Source organism: Ciona intestinalis, chromosome 3, assembly GCF_000224145.3.
Source record: "Ciona intestinalis chromosome 3, KH, whole genome shotgun sequence".
Classification (NCBI taxonomy): Eukaryota; Metazoa; Chordata; class Ascidiacea; order Phlebobranchia; family Cionidae; genus Ciona; species Ciona intestinalis.
The window spans coordinates 2,229,156-2,253,577 of NC_020168.2; the positions used below are offsets into that span (position 1 = coordinate 2,229,156).

General features: G+C 35.0%; 2 protein-coding genes across 4 annotated transcripts; one reads left to right on the forward strand and one right to left on the reverse strand.

Moving 5' to 3' along the window:
• Positions 1–118: 118 nt before the first annotated feature.
• Positions 119–4,046, forward strand: LOC100181658 (glutamate receptor 2-like). Its single transcript, XM_009859816.3, has 7 exons — positions 119–464; positions 525–633; positions 696–812; positions 935–1,075; positions 1,577–1,790; positions 1,858–2,027; positions 2,088–4,046. The coding sequence occupies exons 1-7, from the start codon at positions 217–219 to the stop codon at positions 3,918–3,920; spliced, it is 2,832 nt and encodes a 943-aa protein (XP_009858118.2). The 5' UTR covers positions 119–216; the 3' UTR covers positions 3,921–4,046.
• A 1,058-nt stretch (positions 4,047–5,104) lies between these two features.
• Positions 5,105–22,493, reverse strand: LOC100179337 (polycystic kidney disease protein 1-like 2). Of its 3 annotated transcripts, XM_002125047.4 has the most exons (46): positions 22,253–22,493; positions 21,847–21,993; positions 21,392–21,553; positions 21,076–21,243; positions 20,805–21,011; positions 20,553–20,717; positions 20,296–20,493; positions 19,648–20,241; positions 19,539–19,591; positions 19,270–19,454; positions 18,776–19,138; positions 17,869–18,368; positions 17,248–17,410; positions 16,885–17,040; positions 16,205–16,371; positions 15,991–16,141; positions 15,541–15,734; positions 15,222–15,374; positions 14,879–14,985; positions 14,482–14,728; positions 14,081–14,283; positions 13,687–13,905; positions 13,431–13,600; positions 12,475–12,919; positions 12,040–12,276; positions 11,722–11,892; positions 11,369–11,535; positions 11,041–11,142; positions 10,632–10,817; positions 10,202–10,385; positions 10,000–10,103; positions 9,828–9,918; positions 9,546–9,702; positions 9,143–9,295; positions 8,935–9,035; positions 8,567–8,741; positions 8,219–8,467; positions 7,961–8,156; positions 7,649–7,796; positions 7,490–7,583; positions 7,252–7,409; positions 7,024–7,191; positions 6,721–6,887; positions 6,295–6,383; positions 5,973–6,079; positions 5,105–5,381 (listed from the first exon to the last, which is right to left on the reverse strand). In XM_002125047.4, the coding sequence occupies exons 1-46, from the start codon at positions 22,413–22,415 to the stop codon at positions 5,172–5,174; spliced, it is 8,694 nt and encodes a 2,897-aa protein (XP_002125083.3). In that variant the 5' UTR covers positions 22,416–22,493; the 3' UTR covers positions 5,105–5,171. The 3 variants fall into 3 exon arrangements, 2 of the variants coding, with proteins under 2 accessions (XP_002125083.3, XP_026689638.1); XR_003395789.1 differs by lacking the exons at positions 5,105–5,381; positions 5,973–6,079; positions 6,295–6,383; ... (1 more) ...; positions 7,024–7,191; positions 7,961–8,156 and having other exon boundaries at positions 7,356–7,409; XM_026833837.1 differs by lacking the exons at positions 5,105–5,381; positions 5,973–6,079; positions 6,295–6,383; ... (3 more) ...; positions 7,490–7,583; positions 7,961–8,156 and having other exon boundaries at positions 7,645–7,796.
• Between the last annotated feature and the right edge of the window lie 1,929 nt (positions 22,494–24,422).

The window sequence follows — 24,422 nt, forward strand, 5'->3', positions numbered from 1 at the left end:
TTTATGCGCGTAAGTACTCGCATATTTACTCGCAAAAACAAAGTTAACACGCATAACGTCATAAGCATTTGCGAGTAAATATGCGAGTACTTACGCGCATAAAAGTGACCACGCAAAAAGGGTATTAGTTGGATGTGAATTGGTCGTATAGCATTACTAAACAATGCTGTTTGTGACGTTAAATTACCACGAAAATTATTGTATGCAAATTCAAATATGCACTTTCAATTTGCATTCAACTCAGCAAATATTTGGTGTAGCAGCATGTCTAAATGGATTCTATTCGCTGCTGTTAGTTTTTATTTTCCAACCGTAAGTATATCGAGTCCTGCATATGTAGAGAATCGTTTTATTGAAGTCGCGGTCGTCTCTAATGAAGATTCGAACGTCGTATCAGCGCTTCAAGTCGCCAAGCAGTTTATTAAAGACCAAGACATACTACCGCTTTGGAATTTCAACATTACGTGAGTGTAGTAAAACATGTATTTACCATAGTAAACTTACGTGTAGCTACTTCCAAACAGTTTCCTTACTCCGAGTTGCAAATATCCGCAAAACATTTCAACATCAAATATTCTGAAAAGACATTTCGATCTTATAATAGGACCATCTTTACTTTGTGAGGAAAAACAGGTGAAATGTACTATGAAAGAAACGCCTGTGCATTTCAATCTAATACTGTGGTTTATTTGCAGATACCGTCACTTATGGCCATACAAGACTCCCTATATTTTTCTTTGCTAAATACAGAGAATTCTTTTCGTTTGCCCAACCTTATCAAGATGTCTCCATTGCAAATGCACCATGCTGATGTACGTTGTACTAGTTAAGTAAATGTCCCATAGTTGTGCATATTGTGTTCAGTTTTTTCAGTTCTCTTTCGAATCGTTCGGTTATAAATTTTAGCTAATTTTATAGACTTTTTATATTTTAGGCAATCGTAAGCATCTTACAATACTACAAGTACAAAAGGATTGCCATAATAACTTCGGAAGATAAACAGTGTCTTTGGGAGGAAATCCAATGGAAAGCTTACTCTGTAGGAATAGATGAAGTAGCATTGTTCCCCATTCAGGTGAGAGCCAATGAACACGAGACATTATAACATAAATTTGATTTAACTTGTCGTTGATGAAGATCAAATCAGTTAAAACAACGAGTAGAGTGGCAACTTCACGACGCTACAGTTAAAATGACGCCATGTGTAAACAGTATTGAAAGAAAAATACCAACTAAACTAAAGGGCTTTCGATAAGAACTAATTACAACCGTTTTGGGCAAAAGTGATATCCCTTTGAAAACTAAAGTGTTACTACGTTAGCTCTTATGATATAGTCGGGTGGGCCGTGGGGGAAGACGGGACACCTTTAGCACATAATATCCAAATATCCTGATCGTGTTTTAACAACACTACAGTCTAGAGTCGTGAGGATACGGTTTTTATTTCTTTAAATGGCAAGAAAATAAAATGTAAAGGTGTCCAATTTTTCCCATCCTACTAGCCTATATATATACTTTTACATGTTATGCCTACCGTTTATTTTACTTACTGTCTGTATTTTCTTGTATCAATTAGAGTACAACAGAACTGGCACGTTTGTTAAAAGACCTAAAAGAGCAACATCTTTATAATGGGGTCGTCCTCGATACACCGTCCAACTACACAGCTGAGATATTAAATATAGCTTTGCAAATGAATCTTACTTCAACTGACGGTTGGTTGTGGGTAACAACTGACGGCAATTCTGAAAGTTGGTTACGACAACGATGGACCCAGTTCATAAATCTCGGTAACTGATAACAATATGGGCTCATTTTCGCTTATAGTAGTAACTTAGAATGGATTATAACTCGTAGATGTACTGGCTGTCTATCCTGAGAACTGCGAAAGAAGCATAATTTCAAATTACCCCCAATATGCATCACAAATTCAAAATTTAACAGTCAATTCGAAGCTGGCGATCGACTCTTTGCTTGCTGCAGCATACGGCTTTAACACTGTGATTCAACGACCTAATTTCAACCAAGTGAGTTTATGCTTACACGGCAAATAAAGAGATGTGTAATCCATACATCATTTTGTGCAGGCAACAGGTTTTAGTGGACACGAAGTAGCAAATGCAACGGTTTCTTCGAAATCCCACGGAATGTTTTGTAACCTAAAGTTTGACAGTTATGAAAGATCTCGCTCTTTCAATTACAACATTTTAAAGTTTGCTGGGGCTGGCTGGGTTGAAATGGCTACTTGGGATAACGTTGACAAATTGAAGTTGACCGGACTTCAAGACAGGGTACAGAAGAAAGGGAATTTCCACCTAAAAGTGACCACCATAGTTGAGGAGCCGTTCGTTTATTTCTCGAGCAGCAATAAAGGCGAGAAGAAACTTGAAGGGTTTTGTATTGACCTCCTCCACGCACTGAGTCAACTGTCTGGGTTCACATACGAAGTTAATTTGGTGGGAGATGGACACTTTGGCGGGTACAATGAATCCAGCCAATCTTGGAATGGAATGATTGGAGAATTGGAGCGAAAGGTCGCGGACATTGCAGTAGCCTCAATAACTGTCACTCAGTCCCGAGCAACAGCAGTTGACTTTTTGCCTTCGTTTATGACAATTGATCTCAAGTTTATTCTACATAGTTCAACTAAGTACAAGGAAGAGAAATACAGTGCCTACGCATTTTTGGAACCTTTTGAGACCAATCTGTATTATGCGATTATTTTCTGCGTGGTAATGCTCGCAGCTTTCATCTGTGTACTTTCAAAAATAAGTCCGTACGGAATCCGCGGCAATTTCTTTCACAGCCAACGGTCAGATGAATGGAGCGCCATACAAGCACAACATTCACCCTCGGAGCTAAAACGACACCAAAACGCCCGCCGACTCCGGACAGAGAAAACAGATGCTGAAAGGGGAATGGGTTTTAATAATGCTCTGTACTTTGTGTGGGCTGCACTGTTTTGGCAAACACCAGAACGTGTGCCACGATCTCTGTCTGCCCGCGTTATCACAGTGCTTTGGTATCTCGCCGCCGTAGTTTTCGTTGCTTCATACACGGCAAACATGGTTGCTGTGGTATCGCGCCACAGCGATTCTATTGATTCAGCACAGGACTTGTTGTTGCAAAACGACGTCTTGTTTGGTACAGTAGAAAGCAGCGCTGTGGAAACTCAACTAAGATCATCTGGAATTCGAATTGCTCAAAAAATTTACTCATTTATGACAGGGGAAAACGTAAAAGGCCAGAATATGATGGTGCCAAACATGGATACTGGTTTAGAGTACGTTCGTAAAGGAAAGTATGCTCTATTCTGGGATTCACTATCCATAGACTACGCGGCGGTGAATTCCAATTGTGAACTGGTATCAACTAAAGTCGGGTTTGGTGAGATCAAATACGGGATAGCTGTTACAAAGAATTCACCGCATTACCACATGCTTGCTGACAACTTGCTCGTGCTAAAACAGCACGGGGTGCTGAAAAGTTTGCGACTAAAATACTTTAATGCTCTGAAGGCGTGTGACCAAGATTCGTATTATTATGAAGATTTACGGCAGCTTGCTTTTAAGGATTTGGCTGGAGTGTTTTACTTGGTGGGTTATGCCATGGCTACTGGGTTTGGTATTCTGATTGCTGAATGGATTGTAGTTTCCTTCTATGATGTTAATCGTAATAACCCACTTGCTCCACAGTCTATGGTGGAAGCTTTCAGACGGCGCAGGCAACGTCTTATTGTGGATATACGCAACAACTGGTTCCCATTAGAAAGATCAATAGAAAAGTGGTCTAAAATAAGCCTCCCGTCACAGGAAAGGGTATCTGACCTGGTCACGGCTCAAACTAAGGGGGGAAAAACTCGTCGGCCCACAGATAATGTGCTTCGCATTTCAAAGTCTTCCACACATAACGCTGGATAAACTTAATTTAAAAAAGGTCATTTCTTTTCGTTCCCATGGCCAACATGATCGTGAAACAAGATACCGTTTTAATGGAACGCATTTATTCATGCTGGTGGCTAATAAATTATGTTACGTGGTTGTTGACATGCGCAATTTGAATTTTTACCAGTGTTAGTTGCTTTGAGTGTCTAAAGCAGTGGTACTTAACTTTTTTAAGTCGTTACCCCTAAAAAGAACATGATAATTTACAATTAATCCCTCGCCACCATAAGACACCAGGATACGTCACAAACAGGCAATGTCGCAGAGAAAATAATTTGAATGGTTAAAAACAATGATTTATTAAAAAGTAACTAAAAAAATCTAAATTACCCCCAACAAGAGAGCAAAGCTCTTATGATTAAGCACGCAAAACCCACAAAAATTATCACAATTGGTAACTCATAAGCTGCCACGAGGTGTATGAACACCAGCGTTTTACGACAGGCCACGCGAGGATAAAGAATAAGTTACAATTAATCCAAAACAATATAATAGTCTTGTGTTTTTTGCCATATATATATAGATACATTATAGAATGATTATAAAGAGATTCCATCACCACAGAAACTGATATACAGTTATTTATATTCTTATTGATACATCTTATTAGAATGTTTTTATAGTAGGGTGGGGTAAGACGGAACACCTTCGACACATAATATCCAAATATCCTGATCATGTTTTAATCAATTAACAACGATCTATGAGAGTCGTGGGGATACAATTCTTTGAATTCTCTTTGTTTGTTACTAAATAGGACAAAAATAGAATAAAAAGGTTTTCAACCTCCCTTACCCAACTATATTATTAGGACTTTATTTTAGTGTTAACACGCATGTGCCTGTTCGACAAAAACGGATCAATAGGACAACTAACGTGCTCAAAAATGTCAAACCAACTCTTTTGAGGGTAATTACCGTCAGGTTAAGAACCACTGCTCTAAAGTTTCAGTAGCTTCATGATTAGAGCACAGCCTTTTTACATGTAGTAGAATGGGATAAGACGGTCGCATGCGATAATTAAGTCATGGTAAAATTGCAGCAGTCATATTACATCATATTAAAGTTTGTTACAAGATTATCACCATTAAGTACATAGTTAATATTAGTTTGTGGTAAAGGGAAATATGAATTTTTATACACAGGATGTTTTACATTGTAGTTTCTATTTATTACAAAAAGGTTGACTAAAGCACAAACGGCCTACTACTACAGCTAGTGCTACAGTTTACAGATATTTTAGTTCGTCGCGTATCCCCTCGTATATGAAGTCAACGTCGTCGGCAACGGCATCAAGGTCCAAACCCGCGATCTGTCTTCTTGACTGTGCTGATGAGATGTCGATATCATTCACTGCCTTTTCAAGCCTGCGAAGTTTTCGTAATGCTTCCAAGTGGGCTTCACTTAACTCTTCAGCTCTGAGCAGGTTACCACTTTTCTAGAATAAAGATGGTAGTTACTTTAAAGGTTACTGAATTATATTTGCTGGTGCCTTGGCAAAGTGGTTACCGCATGTGACTGTAACCCAGAGGTATTGGGTTCAAGGCTTGTCGCTTTTGCCATCATAGGCCATATATCCTTGGGCAAGACACCTATATTGCTCTAACCCAGTGGTTAGTAATAAATTGTCAAAACTATCAGCCATACCAAAACAAAAAAATAATACTTAAAATATAATCACCCACAAAGCAACATACATGATAAGTCGCAAGGACATTTATTCATTCACGTATTTGAACTAAAATTCAGAAAATGCAACCAACTGAACACAACAGTGGTAAAACTTTAATATTTTTTGTGTAGCCTAAGATTGGAATATTCTATACAAGTTTATCCTCGTGTGGAGAGTTTCAAATTTTAACATATGTATGTAACTTTGTGGTTAATTTTTTTAGAAATTTTTTTTCCATGGACAATTAATAAGGTTGAGGTTTTTCTATGGTGAACTTGGATCTGGGATTTAAGCCAGAGTTAGTCCATTCACCCAAAAGATGTCTACAGTAATATTTTTCGCCACCAAACTTATTACCATCGGGTTAATTCTATTCCTTCGTTTTCTTCTAAGTTTTTTCTTTCTTCTGATTCTTACCAGTGGTTGGCTTACACCAGCACTATCAGGTTTGTCAACTACCAACACTGTAATAACAACATTAAATTGTTAAACTAAATAAACATTTTACAAAACAAGCTACAAAGCACATTTAAATTTTAATGTTCACTCAGGAGTGCTTTGACTAAATGATGACATATGAACTAGTTGCGATTATTTTTTGTTTATGCGCATTACTAATCAGAGGCATTTAGCCATTTCCGCATTACCATATTATGAAGGAGAATGGTGATAACTTTACCTTCAGCATCTTCCTCTGCATCACTTTCTTCAATGTTATAAAGGATGTTATCAAGGTTAAGCATTCCACGAAAGAAGTTTACAACTTGTCTGCATCAATGTACCAGTATAGACAGATGGATTTATCATGTATAAAGTGGTAATATAATAGTATTAACTGATTTATTATGTATAAAAATATTTTGGCTTGTGACCGTTATAGTTTATATCCATTATTTTTTCCCAACAAAAGAAACAGTTAATTTTGTTAGTATACAAAGAACAAGCACATTTTAATTTGGTAGTAAACAAAGAACAAGCACATTTACCCATTAGTCAGTGACTGACTAAATTCATATGACAGCACACTTTTGATATGTGGCTCTTGGGTCCAGAAACGCTAATTTTACTCCATATTATTACAACAAAAGTTGAGCAAATTATTTACATAATGGCCACCATAAAATATTCTCCCTTCATTGATTTTACAGAAGCAGGATCATCACGGATTGCGTGGAAGAGGATGTCAATTAATCCTATGAAAAGGTTCACCAGAAGGAAAGTGATGTGACTGCTAAAAACGAAGAACAGAATCTTGCCCATTACCCTGTTTATCTGTAATACAGTAACAGGTTGATCACTGTAAAGTAAATAATATGCTGAAATATTTAAAGGTTAATTTTTTGTTTGACTTTTTTTGCGTTTTTTATACTTTACAGACATTAGCTAATTTTATTTAAAAGGGCATTACCATACTAATTTCTTCATAAGTTTCATCTCCCAGCAAAATTCCAAAGAGAGATTGAAATGTTTTTGCGTAGGTTTGAAAGTTAATTGAGGATTGAGAAAATAAAATCAATGCTGTGCCCGCATATGCTGCCATACTTAGTAAGAAGTGAAGGAAAAATTCTGCCAAGACCTGTGCAAAGCAATGTTGTGAAGTTGGTTCCAGTTTAACTGACATCTTTTAACTTGTCACCTTTTTACTTTTGAGAAACAAAAGAGAAAATTTCCTCATGTGTTTTTGGTGACGAAAAAACTCAAGAACTCGCATTGTTTCTAAAAATATTATGAAACCAGCAAGATATCTTAGATTTTCATTCAAAGTTGCAAGGGTTTGGAAGTTTGCAAAGATATCTAAAAATGTGAAGATGTGCTTTAGCTGTTTTATTTGTTATCATGTAATGCTATATGGAAAGTTAAAGTTTAATTCTTACAAGTGTTTTGTTGAAATTTTTCCAATGTTTCTTCTTGGATGCTGTGACTTACCAAAGTCATTCCAACATATGAAACAACTAGGATTATACGAGCCTAAGAAATATATGATTGATGTGATGGAACAGTTGCTTGATCTAATACTTTGTAAAATGACATACCATTCCAAAATAATTCCATGGATTTTTGAAGAATTTTCGCTTCTTTTTAATAATTGTCCCGACTGTCATTGCCATGTAATACAGAACAATAATGGCAACTATGATATCAGCAGCAAATATGTTGGTGGAGTCTTGTAGCACGTACAATCTGAAAAGAGTGATTTGAACTTGAAAAACCAAACTGTGCAAAGAGTCAAAATGACAAATATTTTTTAAAGGATTATGTAGTTTTTGTTCAAAAATGAAAGTTTACTTCAGTTTTGCAGACAGGAAAAGCTCTGGCTTAAATAGACTACTTTTGACTATATTCACCTAAATGGATGAATAAGAGCTGTAGCCACCACACCTCCACTGGTAGGTAGTTCTGACATCAGAGATATTGTGGCAAAGATATTTGTATGAACATTGTATATCGTCATTTCAACAATAACAGCACGACTTCGTCGGTCAATCCAAAATTTTTCCTTTAAATACTTTAACCTTGACATTGCAGTGTCTTTGTTCACCCCTGTTCATGATAGTACATTGAATACAACAGTTGAGAGAATAAGGAAGGCAATTCAAGCTCACCTAAATTTGCCACGTATCCTCCAGCACCATAAAAACCCACTTTTCCAAGAGTTGGTGTTGCCAGTGTTATATCACCTGACCTATAATTCCATTGTTCATCAGAAGTGCTTCTCAATGTTGCATTCTTCCACCCAGCCGTGTAGTTTAAATCATCTTCTTGAAACTCAAAGTATTCTTCCACACATGACCGCACACTTGAGTTGGAAAATTCATACAAAATTGGAAACTTTGAAAGTGAAGCACACACATCTGTGAATGGTTTTTTGTATTAGAAACAGCAAAGCATTGGTGTACTAAAGCTTTAAACTGATCTAAATTCTTGAGTCTTAAAGTTAAAGAAATTCCTACCACTCTTTGATCGTAATTGACGTAGTCTGACTGGTCCAACACGAAAGTTTGCTCCATCATTCACAAACACGCGCTGTTGCCATTTCATCTTCTTCTCATTGTAGTCGATTTGTGGATAAATAGAGGGAAGAAAGTCTTGCTCATAATACTTCCAGAGGTCATCTATTTTTATCACCTGTAACAATATATAAATCAATCGCACATAGTAAATTTTGTCGAAAGTCTGTAAATACAGTAATAACAAATTAATCCTTCATTGCTTATCTAAGCAATGGAAACTTGGAAATGTTAGTTAGTAGATGGCTTACAATTGTTGCTAAAGTTAAAAAACAGTAATAGAATAGAAACAATCATAAAGTTAAACAAACCTCTTGGAACTTATTTGCATGAAAAACGTTTCGAAGTTGTGATGTCTCACGAAAGAAATGTTTGTCCTGATGGCCATGGTATGAGATGTAAAAAAGCAAAGCTGTGAATATAAAGGTGTTCTGTTGCACAATATGTAAAGGCCCAAACTTAAGTACAATGAATTAGATGTGAAAGTGAATACAGAAAATAAACTCATACTTCACCCACCAATGTAGCAAACATAGATGAGAAAGTTTGTAAAGAATTGCATTGATTTCTTCTCTAGTTTTCGAATAAGCCGACATGTGATTAAACCATCCTCATTGATTATTCCTTCCTCTTTCTTTTTAAGATTTTCTTCAGGTATTTCTGCATCAGGATCTGTATGTTAAAAAGTAAAAAACACATGTAAATAATTATTTTAGTAACATTTTCATATAATCTACCCAAAAAATGTACTAATTATAATATTAATTATACCGAATAAAATTTATTTGCTTGTTTTCAACCTCACATTGTTTTGTATTCCTTGTCGCATGTTGTTAAAATCAAAAACGTATTTTTAATTCCATTTATATAATGCTATGAAATTTTATAAAAACTTGTTAAATTTTAGTTTTAATAACAATACCAATTGTTTCAATTCCGTTTGGTAAGTTTATCCCTTTATATCCATTTGCTGTTGATGGAGGTCTGATTATGACATCATCACTTGTATCATTCCAGTCCTTTGAAAACTTTTTTCTTTTCCGACAGATTAAAGCAATAAACATTGCTAGCACAAAAACCTGAAAAAAACTCTTCTAATCACTTGAAGTTAACTTTGAAGGTAAAAAATATGTATTTCTTCCAAAAAATATTTCTGTATGAATTGTTACTAATTTTCATTTTACAAACTGTAAGTGCTTGTCACCTTCAAAGGTTGAATTAAGCCACAGTCTTGAAAGAAGCTAAGCATCATGGATGATAACCAACGCTCTGCTTTCTCTTTTCCCCACTGAAAACTGAAACCAAATTTTACGTAATTATTAGAAGATTTTAGCAGATAACGCACAAACTGTACAAAAATGGATTTTTTTACATACCTGTATAAGATGGTGAAAAAGCCTGATGCCACGATCCCAACAAATATAAACAACCAACCCAAGTAAGCAAAATAATAAGGAAAGAAAAACGGTTTTGATTTTTTCTAAAGACAAAGAAAACAAAAAAGTTTATTATAATATGCTTTCAAAATAAATGATTACATTATTCAAAAACATTTATTTGTTTTGCAACAAAACTTACTTTATTATTATCAGAATCATCTGACAATGTTTTCACAATGTTTCTCTTCTTTTTACTTTCTGTTCTTCGGAATAATTCAATCATCATGAGGCAGGGTGGGATTACGATAAGAGCCGACACAACACTTATCCATAAAGTTTTCGGATCAATAATAATTGGTCCAATTTTGATCACGAAAGAACTGCTGCAGAAATTGTATATGTAAAATTATTATTTTGTGAAAATTTTTTTTGTGGAAAAAGTAGTCCATGCAGATACAGGCTCTATGTAGCCTACACACAATACAGGTTTACAAACCACAATATAATGAAGACATTCTTAACAATATCGCATGCTTGTATACTGCGTTGACTTATTAGACATTCGCCAATTGAAGTTTGATTTCAGTTAAGTGAATGAAATGTTATCCTTGAAAAACACATTTTTCTACCTGTCAGTTGAATCAGTTGCATCTTTGTAAAACATTGCATTTGTGATCATGGTAAGAAACAGAGCGAGCATCCCACAAGCAACTCGCTGAGAACGAGTGAAATTGCTAGCAGACCGATTTACAAAGATTGAAACCCAAATATGTTCATCTGTTATTTTCTGGCGAGCGGTCATTGAGAATGCACGTCTGTTTGAAAGTAAGAAATTTAATTTATATTCTGCCAGCTATCGAGAAAATTAAAATAATGTTTTAGTATAACTGCTGTTTCTGAAGTAGGCCCAGCTGGCTTCTGGTTATGTGAAATAAGCATTTAAGTTTGTAAAGTTAAATAAAAACTAATGTAGGTAAAACACTATTTCCAAGAATGTAATACTACTTGATAAACTGTAAAAATCAAGTTTAACTTTACCTATAAGAAGACAAGTTTTCTCTTCCAGCCACTGGAAGTAATCGTTCAATTTTTCCATCATCCATTTCAACAGCAAGCCATTTGTTACAAGGAAAGAAATATCTGAATTGTTTCATTATTATCGTACAGATTAGTTAGAAATAAAGTTTTGACATCTTAGTTTTGTGTGACTGAAATAAGTCACTATGGGTTCTTATAATCTCAGTTTTTCATTTATTTTTTTCTATGAAAAAATCCAGTTGACATAAGTGACACAAAGAATGGATGCATTCAGATTGGAGACTAAGATAGGTTTGTGTGTGTTAGAAGCAAAACAACAGTGACATACGTTTCATTGTTTTGCAAATCATGTACCACAACTTCATAAAGGAACCAATTGGCTTCATTTCTATGTTTTCCGGAATTGTCGTGCCATATTTTGACATATTCAAGGTTACCCAGATTACTTGGGGTGCTCAGTAGGAATTGGCAAGTACTTCCTTGTTCAAACCAATTCTGTAAAAAAATATATTTGGTAATTTTAGTCATGTCATGTTAGTACAGTACATGAACTCAATTTATTGTATAGCTTGTAAATTCTTCACCATACTAAATAATCTGATTATTTTTACTGCCTTGAATGTTATCACAACAATTCATTCATTTCTAATTATAGTTTTTTTTTGTTTTCTTAGAACTTACTTTACATGAAGCATCTTTCATTGATCTGATTGAAGTTGCATTTTCATGCCCAGCCAACTTCATGTAAACAGTAGATTTAGTTCCAGCACCTCTTACCATCCCTGTCACCACACTTATCTTGTAAAAGTATGAATCAAATTCTTCATTGTCCGCCAATATTTTTATGGCCCACTGTTGAAATACTTTTTTATAGAGTAGTCTGTGTATAGAATTGCAGTTTAAACATATACAAAAATATTTAGTTTAAAAAAAACATTGGCTACTTGGAAAACAAGACAAACACTAGTACTATTCAATATGCATTTAGCTGTATCTTACCTTTTCGATATCTTGCTTGTCCCTTCTTCTGGTCCATATAAACATGAGAAACATAAGGGCAACAAAGGACACCAAGGTCCACAACACTGCACCATTACCAATCACATCTACTTTGCTAAATACTGATGAGAAGTCAATAAAATTAGGAGCCACAAAAAATTCAGCACCAATAATGGCCGTGCCTGCCTTTTGAGGACATACACATGTAGTTGTTGTTATGGTACTTTCTTCAGTGACCTGCAGGAGAAGTGGATTGTATAAAGTATTAAAACCAGAGTGTTGTCAATTGTAATTGGTACTCTATTAAATTGGAAATAAATTACAGAACAGAAAATGTATCCCAAGTAATAGCTCAAAAATGTTGCTCTATCTGTGTACTGTCTAAGTGTATTATTGAACTTGTAAAGTTTCATAACATTTACCACCAACACTTACCTTGCAATCTCCATTACTCCATGAGCTGGTTGATGAGTCAAACATTTGACACGCAGGGGTAAAAATACTGATGGTCATGCTGCTGCTATTATTTGAATTATTTAAAGTTGAATTAGTCACAGTAGATCTTTTCCTGCGACTTGTGGTGCTAAAATATTCAGTGACCATGAAGTAAGTCCCTGAACCTTTTGTCTGCTTAGCTGGGATGAAGAGCTTGTAACTTTCATTGGTTACCCTGTCAGCACCATTTATTGGAAGATGGAAAACATAATCAGAGACGTCATACTTAACTTCAGGATCATCAGAATATGCTGCTACTGTTGGTTGCGAACCGATACTCAGCCATACATTAACTTTACTTCCAATAGAGTTAGGAACAACATAAATTAGAATCGAGTTTTGAATGGTCTTTAATTCAAATCGGCTCACCGAAATTTTACCTTCACTGTAATATATATGAAGAATATTGTTATTAGGTAGGTCGTGTCATAAATAAAAAAAATCTACACAACAAAAAGATACCGATTACAAATGAACATATTACTTTAAAAACTCGTCTAAAAATGTTTTATTGATTTCTGTAATAACTTACATTGTCTTTGTTACGTCACAAAAATAGTTATGACTGTCACAGCATCAGCCAACCTTATACGCTTGTTACTCTGGTATATGGGTTATATCGCGACATGATTCAACAAAAATACTGTGAAACTTTGTCTTTTACTCCGCAAGTACGTAGTTTAATCTGTTCTAGAAGCCATGTTTATTACCGGCATATGTGTCGAACTTCCTGACCTAACTAACAGTATTCGTTATAACCAAATTTGGGCCAATACAAGTCGCGTCGCCAATATAGAGAACCTTGCCCGACGCATAATTATGATTTCACATATTGGCCCGCGATAAAACAAGTTTGGAAACCCCTGCCATAGAGCATCTACAAAACTGCTGGTTACCTTGTTTCAATGTTGGTTGAAGATACAGCTGACTCATAATTTTTCAAGGAGACTGTTATGTTATCACCAAAGTTTGTAGCTGTGTCAGTGAAACTTAATTTCACAACTCCAGAGTTTATTAAAAGAGAGGTGGAGTCAAAGACAAACGGATTCTTTTTTAGTGATTCCAGCTTTAAAATGATACACTTGTAACTTGTAATAAATTCCACCAATACACTTGTAAAGATGATTTAGAGTAAAAAAAAACACTGCTTACCGAAACATTTTGGCTTCCATTTTTGACATTGAAGGTCACAGAATTTCCCACATTAGATGAAGCTACAACAGGTTTACCAGATTCGGCAGTTACAACAGATATAGCCATGTTGTTACTTGTGGCAGAAGCAACTTTGTTTGTAACTGCAATTCGTGAACTTGTCATGGCTTTTGAAACATCAGTTGCTCCGTTGAACACATTATTGACCACTGACTTTCGCTGGATTATCAAGAGTAACTCTTAATGTAAAACTCTAATAATATGGTGATATTAGGAATATTCTCCAAATAAATTTTCTTTTGGTAAGATTACAGTTTAGGTAAGCATTATAAAAAGAAAAATGTCCAGTTAAAACAAATAAAAAGCAGACCAACAAATATAATTTACTGCCTACATTTGTATTTTCCATTGCATTTGCAGATTTTTGACTTGCTGACCCTTGTTGTTGCAAATACACAATCTCTCTAGGGGAAAGGTCATTGACATTATCACCACTTGGTTTGTATTGTTCATTGGTAGGTTGAAGCAATTCAGCAACTTCATATGTTGTGTTAGCCGATGATGCTTCTAGTAAACTTCCCATGCTCGACACAAGTGCTGTAAAAGCAAGTTAGGAACTAAAGAGGTTTTTAGAGTAAACCTAAACAACTTTTGGTTTGAAGAGAATGCCTTTTGCACGAAGAGATAAGTTGCTTTTTTTGCGACCTAGTAGTCAATATTTAGTTTAAATTTCAGAAGGCTATGCATATGAAAAGTAATAGGAGGATTGATGTGGATATTGTAATATCTTTATACCTGATGCAATGCCCACGACATTCTCAGCATCCAAAGTTCCTTCATCTGCATCCAATGCTTCCAACATAGATTGACCTAACCTCTTTACCACAGTGCTACCACTGAAGGTGGCTTCCTCTGAAAGATGCTCAAACTTTATTGTGGATTCACGAAGAACATTTGACATCTGAAACATATCATTTGCTGTACGTGTTCCGCTTGTGCTATTCAACATGTCATCTAATGCATCAATGAATTTTGTGCGGATCTGTTAAAAAATAAAATGTATTTTTAAACTTGGTCTATTGCAAATTTTTTTTTTGTATTTTGAAGGTTTTAGATTAGATGAAGTTAAATTTAACAAAGACATTGATTTTGTATTAGTTTTTCAAGTATAATGTTAAAATGTGTTAATAACCTGAACCCTGTCATCATATTCCCACTCAGAATAATCATCATAATCTTCATCTTCTGTGAACATAGCACTTGCTAACTGACCTAGACCTGCAACATCTTGGGTCATAGCTGAAAAAAACAAATATATTGCGATAGAGGTAAGTCAGGCAAAGTGTTTACAATCTATGTGCAGCATGCATTTGCACCAAGAAGAGAACACAAAACATAAAAAGTAAAAGAAACTATTTTATTAGCCAACTTTGTCTTAAGTCTAATTCAATTTCTTTGCCTAATCCCTATATAAATTCAAAGTGATTACAACACTCATCTAATAAGGTTCAAATGAAACTACAACTTGATCTCACATGAAAGTCCTAGATTCCTAAGTGTTGAGTTTCTATCACTTGAAGTGGACGGCGTGACTCGCATTTTAACTTTTGTTGTTGCACAGAAAGTTCTTCGCTTGCAAATATTAACGATAACTTCTAATGTGTAGTTGTTCTCCTTCAATCCTCTTGCTAAAAAAACAGACTTTAACATTTTTTACCGATTGAACCACTGTGACACTCTAACTACAACAACGTTGAATTTTTATATTTACCAAAAAAAAAACATTCTTTAGACTACTTGGTTGAATTTAAAAAGCTTAAAACAAATTAAAATTTCCAGTTACAAACTACTTACGAACAATTGTGGGTGAAGTTCTTCCTGAAGATGAATGAGTGAGCAATGTCAAGTAACCTGAAGAGTTACTGTAAAAGGAATATGTAAGCTGAAATGTTTCCACTTGATCAAATGACCAATCTGCTATCCAATCAGTGCAGCGAAAAACAAATCGAGTGTCCAATGCTTGTCCTCCTTCCGGTGTCACAAAGCAACTAAGCATAAACAATATATGTTACATCTGTAAAAAGTCTTGATCAACACTCAATGAAATTAAAAATAAGAGAGAATATCGCCAATGAATGGACATGTAATATTATAAAATGAATTATAAAGAAGATCATCAAAAAAACTGTTGGATTTAAAAGGATCTACAAGACCACTAATGTGTCCAATAAAAATTATATATTGAATTAGACTTAAATGATTTCTAACAATGTGCATCATCTTAACAGGAAGTAAATAAACTACCTTCCCCCATATGGTGGTTCATCAGTGGTAAACTGTTGAGTTACTTGCACTTGTGCTTCTGTATCCACATTCATTACAGTACATTTCAGTACATGTTTGTATTCAGAGTATAAAGTGTCTGGGTATATCTCAAATTCTTGGTACGAAGAATCTGTTACAGTGTTTAATTGTTATAGAAATAAATAAATGAATTGGTGGTTTTCATGTAAAATACCAAAAAGTGATCCATCCAGTTCGTGCAATTCACCATTTTCGTCAATTTCTTCCACAGACCAGGAATAGGAATATATTTCACGATTATAATGTTCTTCAAAAAAGTAAATTTCCCATATTGATGATATGTATGGATTTACAATGTTCAGTTCACAGTTTCTAATACACCTGAAAACAAATAAATAAATAAATGTAACTTATTTTATCCTCGTGTGGCTGGAAAATGACAGTCGTTACAACATGAGTGTTTTTGTTTCATACACCTCGTGCCAGCTTACAAGTTACCATGCATGTTACTTTGCGAGTGATTATATTTGGGGTGTTTTCTTTCTTTATTATGTATGAATGATAATTTGGACATTCTATTAATGACCACTGAATTTGAGCAATTGCCATTAAGTGTCCTGCCAAAAGACACATATGCACCCTGTGGTAGCAGCGAGGAGCCTTGAACCCATTACCCCTGGGTTAGATGCAAGCGGGCTAATCACTTTGCCACACCAGGTAAAATTGATAAAAATTTGGAAAATAGCAACAAAGTAAGATTGGCATGGAAGAGGTGAGACTAGATGTTAGGAATTTGCATAAACAGAAGTTTGATTGGCAACATATTATTATTTATTAATTTATTATCAAATTTGGCAGTGACACTAATTTTATAGAAAAAGTGTTTGGACTTGCCTGATCTCTGTCAGTGGTGGTGGATTGTCCAGTAATATTATGTTTTGTGTAACCAAAGATTGCCTTCCCTGTGTACCAAGTACTGTAACATCAACTTTAATCACCTCACCCACAATGGATGATGGAAGCTCAATCAGTAGTGTACCATTCTGAGATCTGAAAAAATTATAAAGTAATCTTTACTTTTCAGTATTGAAATGCAAAAAAATGCTGAATATTTTAGTATACATACACATTTCAGCCCTACTTCCACTCTTCACAAAATGGAATTTATCTTTTATGTTTATAACTGTTTTAATCATACAGATAAATGAAATAAAACTTCGCATGGCATTTTTTTTTCGTTGAAAAAAAGGTATGAACCCTTGAATTGATGCAGGTCCATGACTCATTTCCTTTCCACTTCCAAGTTCGTAAATAATACCACCATCAGTCAGTTGGTAGGTGAATATGTATTTCAACTGAGAAGACATATTTGGTAAAGTGTCAGGATCCATGGATTGTTGTTCCGCATCAATAAACAGGTCTGAAAAGTGAAAACTGAATTGTTCATCTACGTTGTAAACAATGTTAACTACAATTCTACCATTGTTTTGTAATAAATATTTTATGAAGATAACTATACTTAACACTATCGTATTGTTGTGACACAAATGGAGAAGCTCCATAATGGGGGCATTCATTACCAGGTTTATACAAAATAAACCAATTTTAATTTAGACAAGTCACCTGAATAATTTAACTAAAAAGATATTGTTTGACAGCAAAGTGGTCAATTAAGGTAACAAATTCAATGTTCTTCGCCTTTCACTTATAGATATATAATAGATATAAAAAAATAAATATTCACTCACAAATATGTATGAAACATAACAGTGTGTAATGATGTTTGACTTTACCATCAAGCAAGGATAATTAAGTCACAATCATTCATAAGCAAAAGTAGTTTAAAAAATCAGGTATAAAATAGGTAACACCTCTTACCTTTGCTGTTACTTGCATACCTCACACTTCCACCAGGTAGTTTAGCAACAAGAGGAGTAGGAAGTACCGATACCAACAAGCTGGTTTCGGCAGTGGTAGGTGGCCCACCATTACTTCCCGGTGGCCGAACAGATAAATTTACTGTTATTTTGTTACAGCCATAATTAAATGTGTTTTTGGGAAAAACAGCTGACACTCCACGGAAATAAGGAAATGCTTGAATCCTTTTTCCAGTGATACAGTTTCGATTGTGCCATGAAATATGCACGTCCAGTTCCGATGCAGTATATTCCACCCCATCACAATCCACAGAAAAGTAAGTGGCAACACTTAGGGACTGGGACCGGTAGATTGTTAGATTATTGCTATCCGTGCTAATAATTTCAAATGTAGGTAGGCATCCATGATAATCAACAACAAAGTCAGTTGAAACTAAATCAATGGCAGACACAGTTGCCCCATTAAAATACAAGGCTTTGATTTTGTGCTCTCCATGTGTCCTTAATGGAAAGCAGATTTAAATATACCATGTCATGGCATAATGGTTAACAAGCCTGTATTTTGTCCAAAGGATATGGGTTGGGCTTGAAGCTGTTGCCATTTTTGCTATGTACGTGCTTTTAAAATTGTCAGCCATTTATAATAATCCCAAAATAATATCACCTACTGAGTAACATATGTGGTAACTTGTAAGCAGGCAAAAACGTATGTGAAACAAAACGCCTGTGTTTTACAACCCTTGCTTTATCATGCTAAGAGAAATAAGTTGCAGTCATTTATAAATTTACTTTCATCTGCTACTAATGGTGAAAGATGTTCATTACAATGACACTCCCGCCAAAAATACAGTTGTGTGTTATACATTTATAGTCTGAGATATTGAACTGTTGTGCACAATTTTGCCCACCTGTAATTGTGTTCAACAGTTGTTGATATTTCTCCCTCATCAACAGTATGAATCACATGATCAACTGCTGATGGTGGAAAAAATGCAGTACACTTTGTCTCATTGACAGCACGAACCAGCAAAGTATTAGCAGTGATATCATTAAAGGTCACAAGGCAACAAACTTTGGTGTCAGAGTAATCAAAGTCCACCCCAATATGGGCAGTTGTGCTAATGGAACTTGCAATGTACAAACTTGTTATAACTGTGTAAGGTTGAGGCCTAGGTCCAATGTTTATTGTAAGATCACTACCAAACTTCTGTATGGATTGACCATTGTAGTATTCAGCTCTAATGATAAAGCTACCACCCTCCCAAGAAAATCTAAAACAGAGTTTTGTAAATATTTAAAAATAATGATTTATTAAGACAAATAGGAATAGGAAATCCAATTGTGGGAGGGTACATCAAAAATTACTATTAGTTGAATATAAAAATAATGAAAGTGTTCTTGCCTTTCTTTCACAATTATTGTTTCTACATAATCAACATATGTAACATCACTGTTCCAATTAAATGTATCAAAACAATATCCATCATCTCTGTCAAATACTTGATGTATTACTTCATCCACATATATTGCAATGCACACTGGATTATTTGCATCTGTCAAACCAACTAAAAAATGATGAATTCCATCCTAAAATTGAATATCACATACCATGTTAGTACAAAAGTGGGACTAGGTAAATAATTAAACCGTTTTAAAAAAGTAATAACTAACTGTTGAAGAAGTAGGGATTGATTCCTGTTGTAGAGAAGCTACACCTGAATAAACTAAAAACGACAGTTTTTAAAAAACTTTTTTTATTATTTGTAAGACCTATTATTACCAATTGATGGAGTCAAGTCATTTGCAGCTGTTGTTTCTTCTGGTACTTGCGTAATGGTAATGGTGGTGGTGTTTGAGTTGGTGTTTTGAAGTGAGTTTGTTATGGTTGTTGGTTTATTGGGTGTGGTGGTAAGAACTTCATTTTGGGTTAGGTATGTAGAGTTAGGTGTGGTGTTTGATATTTCCTGAGTTGTAGATAAAACTATTGTTTCAGTAAATGATGTTAAAGCTTGGGTGCCTGTTTCTGCTTGTGTGCTTGTTTCCATTTGTGTGCTTGTTTCTATTTGTGTGCTTGTTTCTGCTTGTGTGCTTGTTTTAATTTGTGTGCTTGTTTCAGTTTGTGTGCTTGTTTCAATTAGTGTGCTGGTTTCTATTTGTGTGGTTGTTTCTGCTTGTGTGGTTGTTTCTGCTTGTGTGCTTGTTTCAATTTGTGTGCTTGTTTCTGCTTGTGTGTTTGTTTCAATTCGTGTGGTTGTTTCTGCTTGTGTGGTTGTTTCTATTTGTGTGGTTGTTTCTGCTTGTGTGCTTGTTTCTGGTTGTGTGGTTGTTTCTGCTTGTGTTGTTGCTGGTGGAGAGGGTGACACTGTACCTGGATCTGTGATTATATTAAGTATAAACCTGCTCATTATTAACCATTATTTTAAATCACCTCGTTCACAAACGTAGGGTCGCATGTCATTGCAACTGAGTTCAACTCCATTATATCCAAGCTGCTTATCCAATGAGATGCATTTCTGGTCATTAAGTGAATTCACAGGAACATACTCCACATCTACACCACTTTCCCATTTGAATGTCCCAACATTTTGTCGATCAGACAAACCCACCCACCATTGGTCAGGGGAGGCTGATTAAACAAGTGAAAAAGATTAGTTAAAACAAAAGTCTGTGTCTTGTAAAGTTTACTTGAGTAATTTAATGCATTGCCAAGGAATCCCTGTATTCCTGGATCGTTTATTGTTACCAAGTGTCCTCCATATGATCTGCAATCATTCTCTGCATCAGAAAAGGTAGCAGCCGTCTCAACAACTTTGTAATGTTGGTATGAAGGACGAAACGGGATCCAATTATCTGAAAAGTCCTATTGTAATAATTCTGACATCACATTAATTGCAAATACAGACACTGCACCGAACATATGGTAGGAACATTTTTTACCTGTACTACATACAACTTTATGGGTATTGGTACAAGACTCAGAGTGCCAGTTTGCATTAGCTGACAAAGAGCCATCAATTACTGCGCATTCCTTTACAGGATCTGGGTCTCCGGACCTCCATGGTGTGTAAGTTAAACTGGACCCATCCTCATAAACATAATTTGAAGAAATATACTTTATTCCAATGAAATATTTTGTATCAGTATCTGCAAAGTTGTGTTTGTTTTAAATAATCTCAAGTTCTCAGTAACACTTGAATATGTACATTACCAGAGTAGGTTGCTATGTGTTTGGTCAAATGTTCATTTTGTGATGTAGTAGTAATCTTAACCAAGCTTCCACCAAGACTTTCACAGTAACTAACACTTTCTGATTTTGTAATCAATGTTGGACTGAAGAATGTAAAGAAAGAAGTGTCCAACATTCGTATGGGAAACTCTGTTCATATAATGGTGGCAATATATGGGTTAGATAAAACTTGAGTGTAATTAGAAACAAATTTATTGCCAGCGTTTAGCTTTATCATTTAAAATAGGAATTAGGCCTACAGATCAAGATAGGTAAAATGACAAAATAATTAAAGCACCTGGTGTTTTTAATTTGTTTTGACAGAATGTGTGAGCAGTGGAAGTACAAGATTCAAGTCTCCATTTAATTTGGCCAGACTTCTTTGTTTTTACACATAGTGGGCTATTCAAGGTGTTGGAGTATGGACGCTGACTATGCCAGTAGTCGTTTGTAAGCACATCTATGAGGGAAAATAGCTGATCTTAACAAGCTATGGAAAAGCATGAAGAGTATAAAATATAAATTACAATATGTTTTGTAACCGCCTTCCGAAATTTTACCACAGCCAACGACCATTTTTTATTTCAATTGTATACAAGTTGAACGTGGGATTTAGGGCTTTGGAATTCATCGTACATAATTTGCACTTTTAAAAGGGGTCTAAGAAGTATCGGGGGATAATATTGGTCGACCTCTATTAATTATATCGTGTAAGACCGTGCAACTATGTATGGCCTAACTATGGTACTTTACCAACAAAAGTTCTTCCACTTGCCCACCACCCATCCGCCCCATTAAAAATCGCTCCTATCCAGAAATCTTGGTTTGACGGAAGTTCATCCGTTATGTCTATCCATTCCTGTTCGGTGGCGACCTCAATCATGTACCCGGTTTGGATTCCTACAAAATAGTGAGTGCTGCAATTTGTAAATGTTTTAACAACACGAGAAGGTCTGCTTTCAGAAACGGTAAAACGTAAAAAAAAAACGATTAACACATCTGATGCATCTATACTCAATACTCTATGGGCTTATTCAAATCTTTTTCCTAGTGAACCATTCAAAAAATATTTTAATCGCCTTTAGTCGGCATTGTAGTTCCAAAAGTTATTTAATACGAAAATAAAAGTAAAGATATAAATGTTTGTAGACACATCTACCTGAGAAACCTGTAGTACATTGTTGTTGTGCGTTGAACCAGGAGACTTCAGAGTCTGATCTGTCCGCATATTTGTAATCAACTCCATTTATTGTCTCGTCGTTGAAGTCTCCCGCGACAGAAACTACCACAATAACGAACCACAGTAAACGTTTGCCGCACATTGATAACTGCTTGGTATTCTTTATACTACCTTAACGTAACACAAATAAAAACTTTCAATGAAGTAGCAGACAATTTCTTTAAAAGTGAACGGAAAATTAAATTTTGTCCGCGGCCTATGCTTATCCCCATGTTAAGGATTATAACGATATATATATATACAGTATCATATATTATTCACGATTCTTTTGTATGCGGTGAAATACTTTATATTCCGTCTTAGGAATTAACACAATGGTTACGTGTACATCAACCATAATTTGGAAATAATAATTATTTTACTTTTAGAGCTATATGTTGGCCAATAACGTTAAGAATGAATGAATGACGTTATAGCACAGGTGCTATGCTTTCCGTTGTGAGTGACCACACATATGTATATATAGTAAGGTGGGGGAAGACGGAACACCTTTAGTATACACAATATCAAAATATCCTGATCGTGTCTGAAACAATTAATATCAACGATCTATAGGAGTTGTGAGGATACGGTTTTATAATTATTTAAATTTTCTTTGTTTACCACCAAATGAGACGAGAAAATAGATTAAAATGCGTCCCATCTACCGTTTTTTTGAGTGATAACACTAATTAGTACTATCATATAGCAGCGTGGGGAAAGATGGGACACTTTGTCAGACAAGTCTTTTTTAATTTTCATTTTACGAACCCCCATTTATTGATATAGTAGGGTGGGGGGAGATGGGACACCTGTTCATTCTATTTTCCCGTCCAATTTAGTAGTAAAGAAAGAAAATTTAAAGAATTATAAAACTATGCCTTCACAACTCTTTTAGACCGTTGTTAATTGTTTAAAACACGATCAGGATATTTAGATATTATGTGCTAAAGGTGTCCCATCTTCCCCCACCCCGCCCCACTATACTAAAAAATAAAATTACAGAATTATTCCAAAGTATTATTATTATTTGTATTTTTTTAACAAAGAAAAAAAAGCAAAATAGTGAGGTGATAATTTTGAATGCTCGCTGAATAATAGCAAAGCCAATAAATTTGTGTAGTTTGCGAGTGTAAACGATTAAACTAATTTCATAGATTCATAACAAAAACTTCGCACAGTTTTTGTTTTATGAAACTAGCATTAGTTTTGTAAAAATACCTGAGATATAAACATGAGGAAAATAGGCAGTGGTCATGAATAAAGACAACAAAAAATATCGTTTTAAAAGTATATATATATATATATATATATATATATATATGAAGTTTGCATGGCAGTAGAGTAGGGGAAAGATGGAACACATTTTCATTTCATTTCTCCTCACATTTGGTAGTAAACCAAGAATATTTAAAGACTTATGAAACCATATTCTCACGACTCCCATACGCTAAAGGTGTCCCATCTTCCCCTACCCTATAGTACTATTTTGTAGTATCACTCAAAAACCGTCATGTGATTTGATTTTGGAAATTTTGGGCAATATGTGCTTAAGTGTCCCATCTTTCCCCACTCTACTACATCTATATTATTTGACAACGCATGCGCAGTAGCTCGGAACAAATACAATAGGAGCTCTAATAAATACATACCGTCTAAAAAAAGTTCCGAGGAAAAATATTACAAAACATATTCTACCATCTGTACTGTTGGCATCGCTATGATTCATTTTTAGGTGTTACGTAGCGCTATAACAAATTTAAAGCGGGATCGGTAAAAATCTATAAATATGTTTTTTTATGACGAATATTTATATTCATAGGCCTACCTATTATTTTTTTCGAACTATTAAAATTTTATTTTGAAATCGGTAACGCTGGGGCCTAGTTAGTACAGTGCCCAAAGTTTATGTAAGTAGCACGCGTAGAAAGTATTAAAAGGAGCTGCTATATTTTTTGTAATCAGCGCCTTGAATGAATGAATGAATGAATGTAACTTACTTTATCCTCGCGTGGCTGGAAAACGACAGTCGTTATCACACGGGTTTAACACCTCGTGCCAGCTTACGAGTTACAATGTATGTTACTTTGTGAGTGATTATTTTTTTTTG

Excerpts from the sequence above, each read along its gene's own strand:
- LOC100179337 (XM_002125047.4), bottom strand. The coding sequence starts at position 22,415 with ATGTGCGGCAAACGTTTACTGTGGTTCGTTATTGTGGTAGTTTCTGTC. Across the intron at positions 21,012-21,075 it reads ACACATAGCAACCTACTCTG|ATACTGATACAAAATATTTC; the intron begins GTAATGTACATA and ends ACAACTTTGCAG. Across the intron at positions 16,372-16,884 it reads CCACCACTGACAGAGATCAG|GTGTATTAGAAACTGTGAAC; the intron begins GCAAGTCCAAAC and ends ATTTGTTTTCAG.
- LOC100181658 (XM_009859816.3), top strand. The coding sequence starts at position 217 with ATGCACTTTCAATTTGCATTCAACTCAGCAAATATTTGGTGTAGCAGC. Across the intron at positions 465-524 it reads CTTTGGAATTTCAACATTAC|TTTCCTTACTCCGAGTTGCA; the intron begins GTGAGTGTAGTA and ends ACTTCCAAACAG. Across the intron at positions 1,076-1,576 it reads TAGCATTGTTCCCCATTCAG|AGTACAACAGAACTGGCACG; the intron begins GTGAGAGCCAAT and ends TGTATCAATTAG.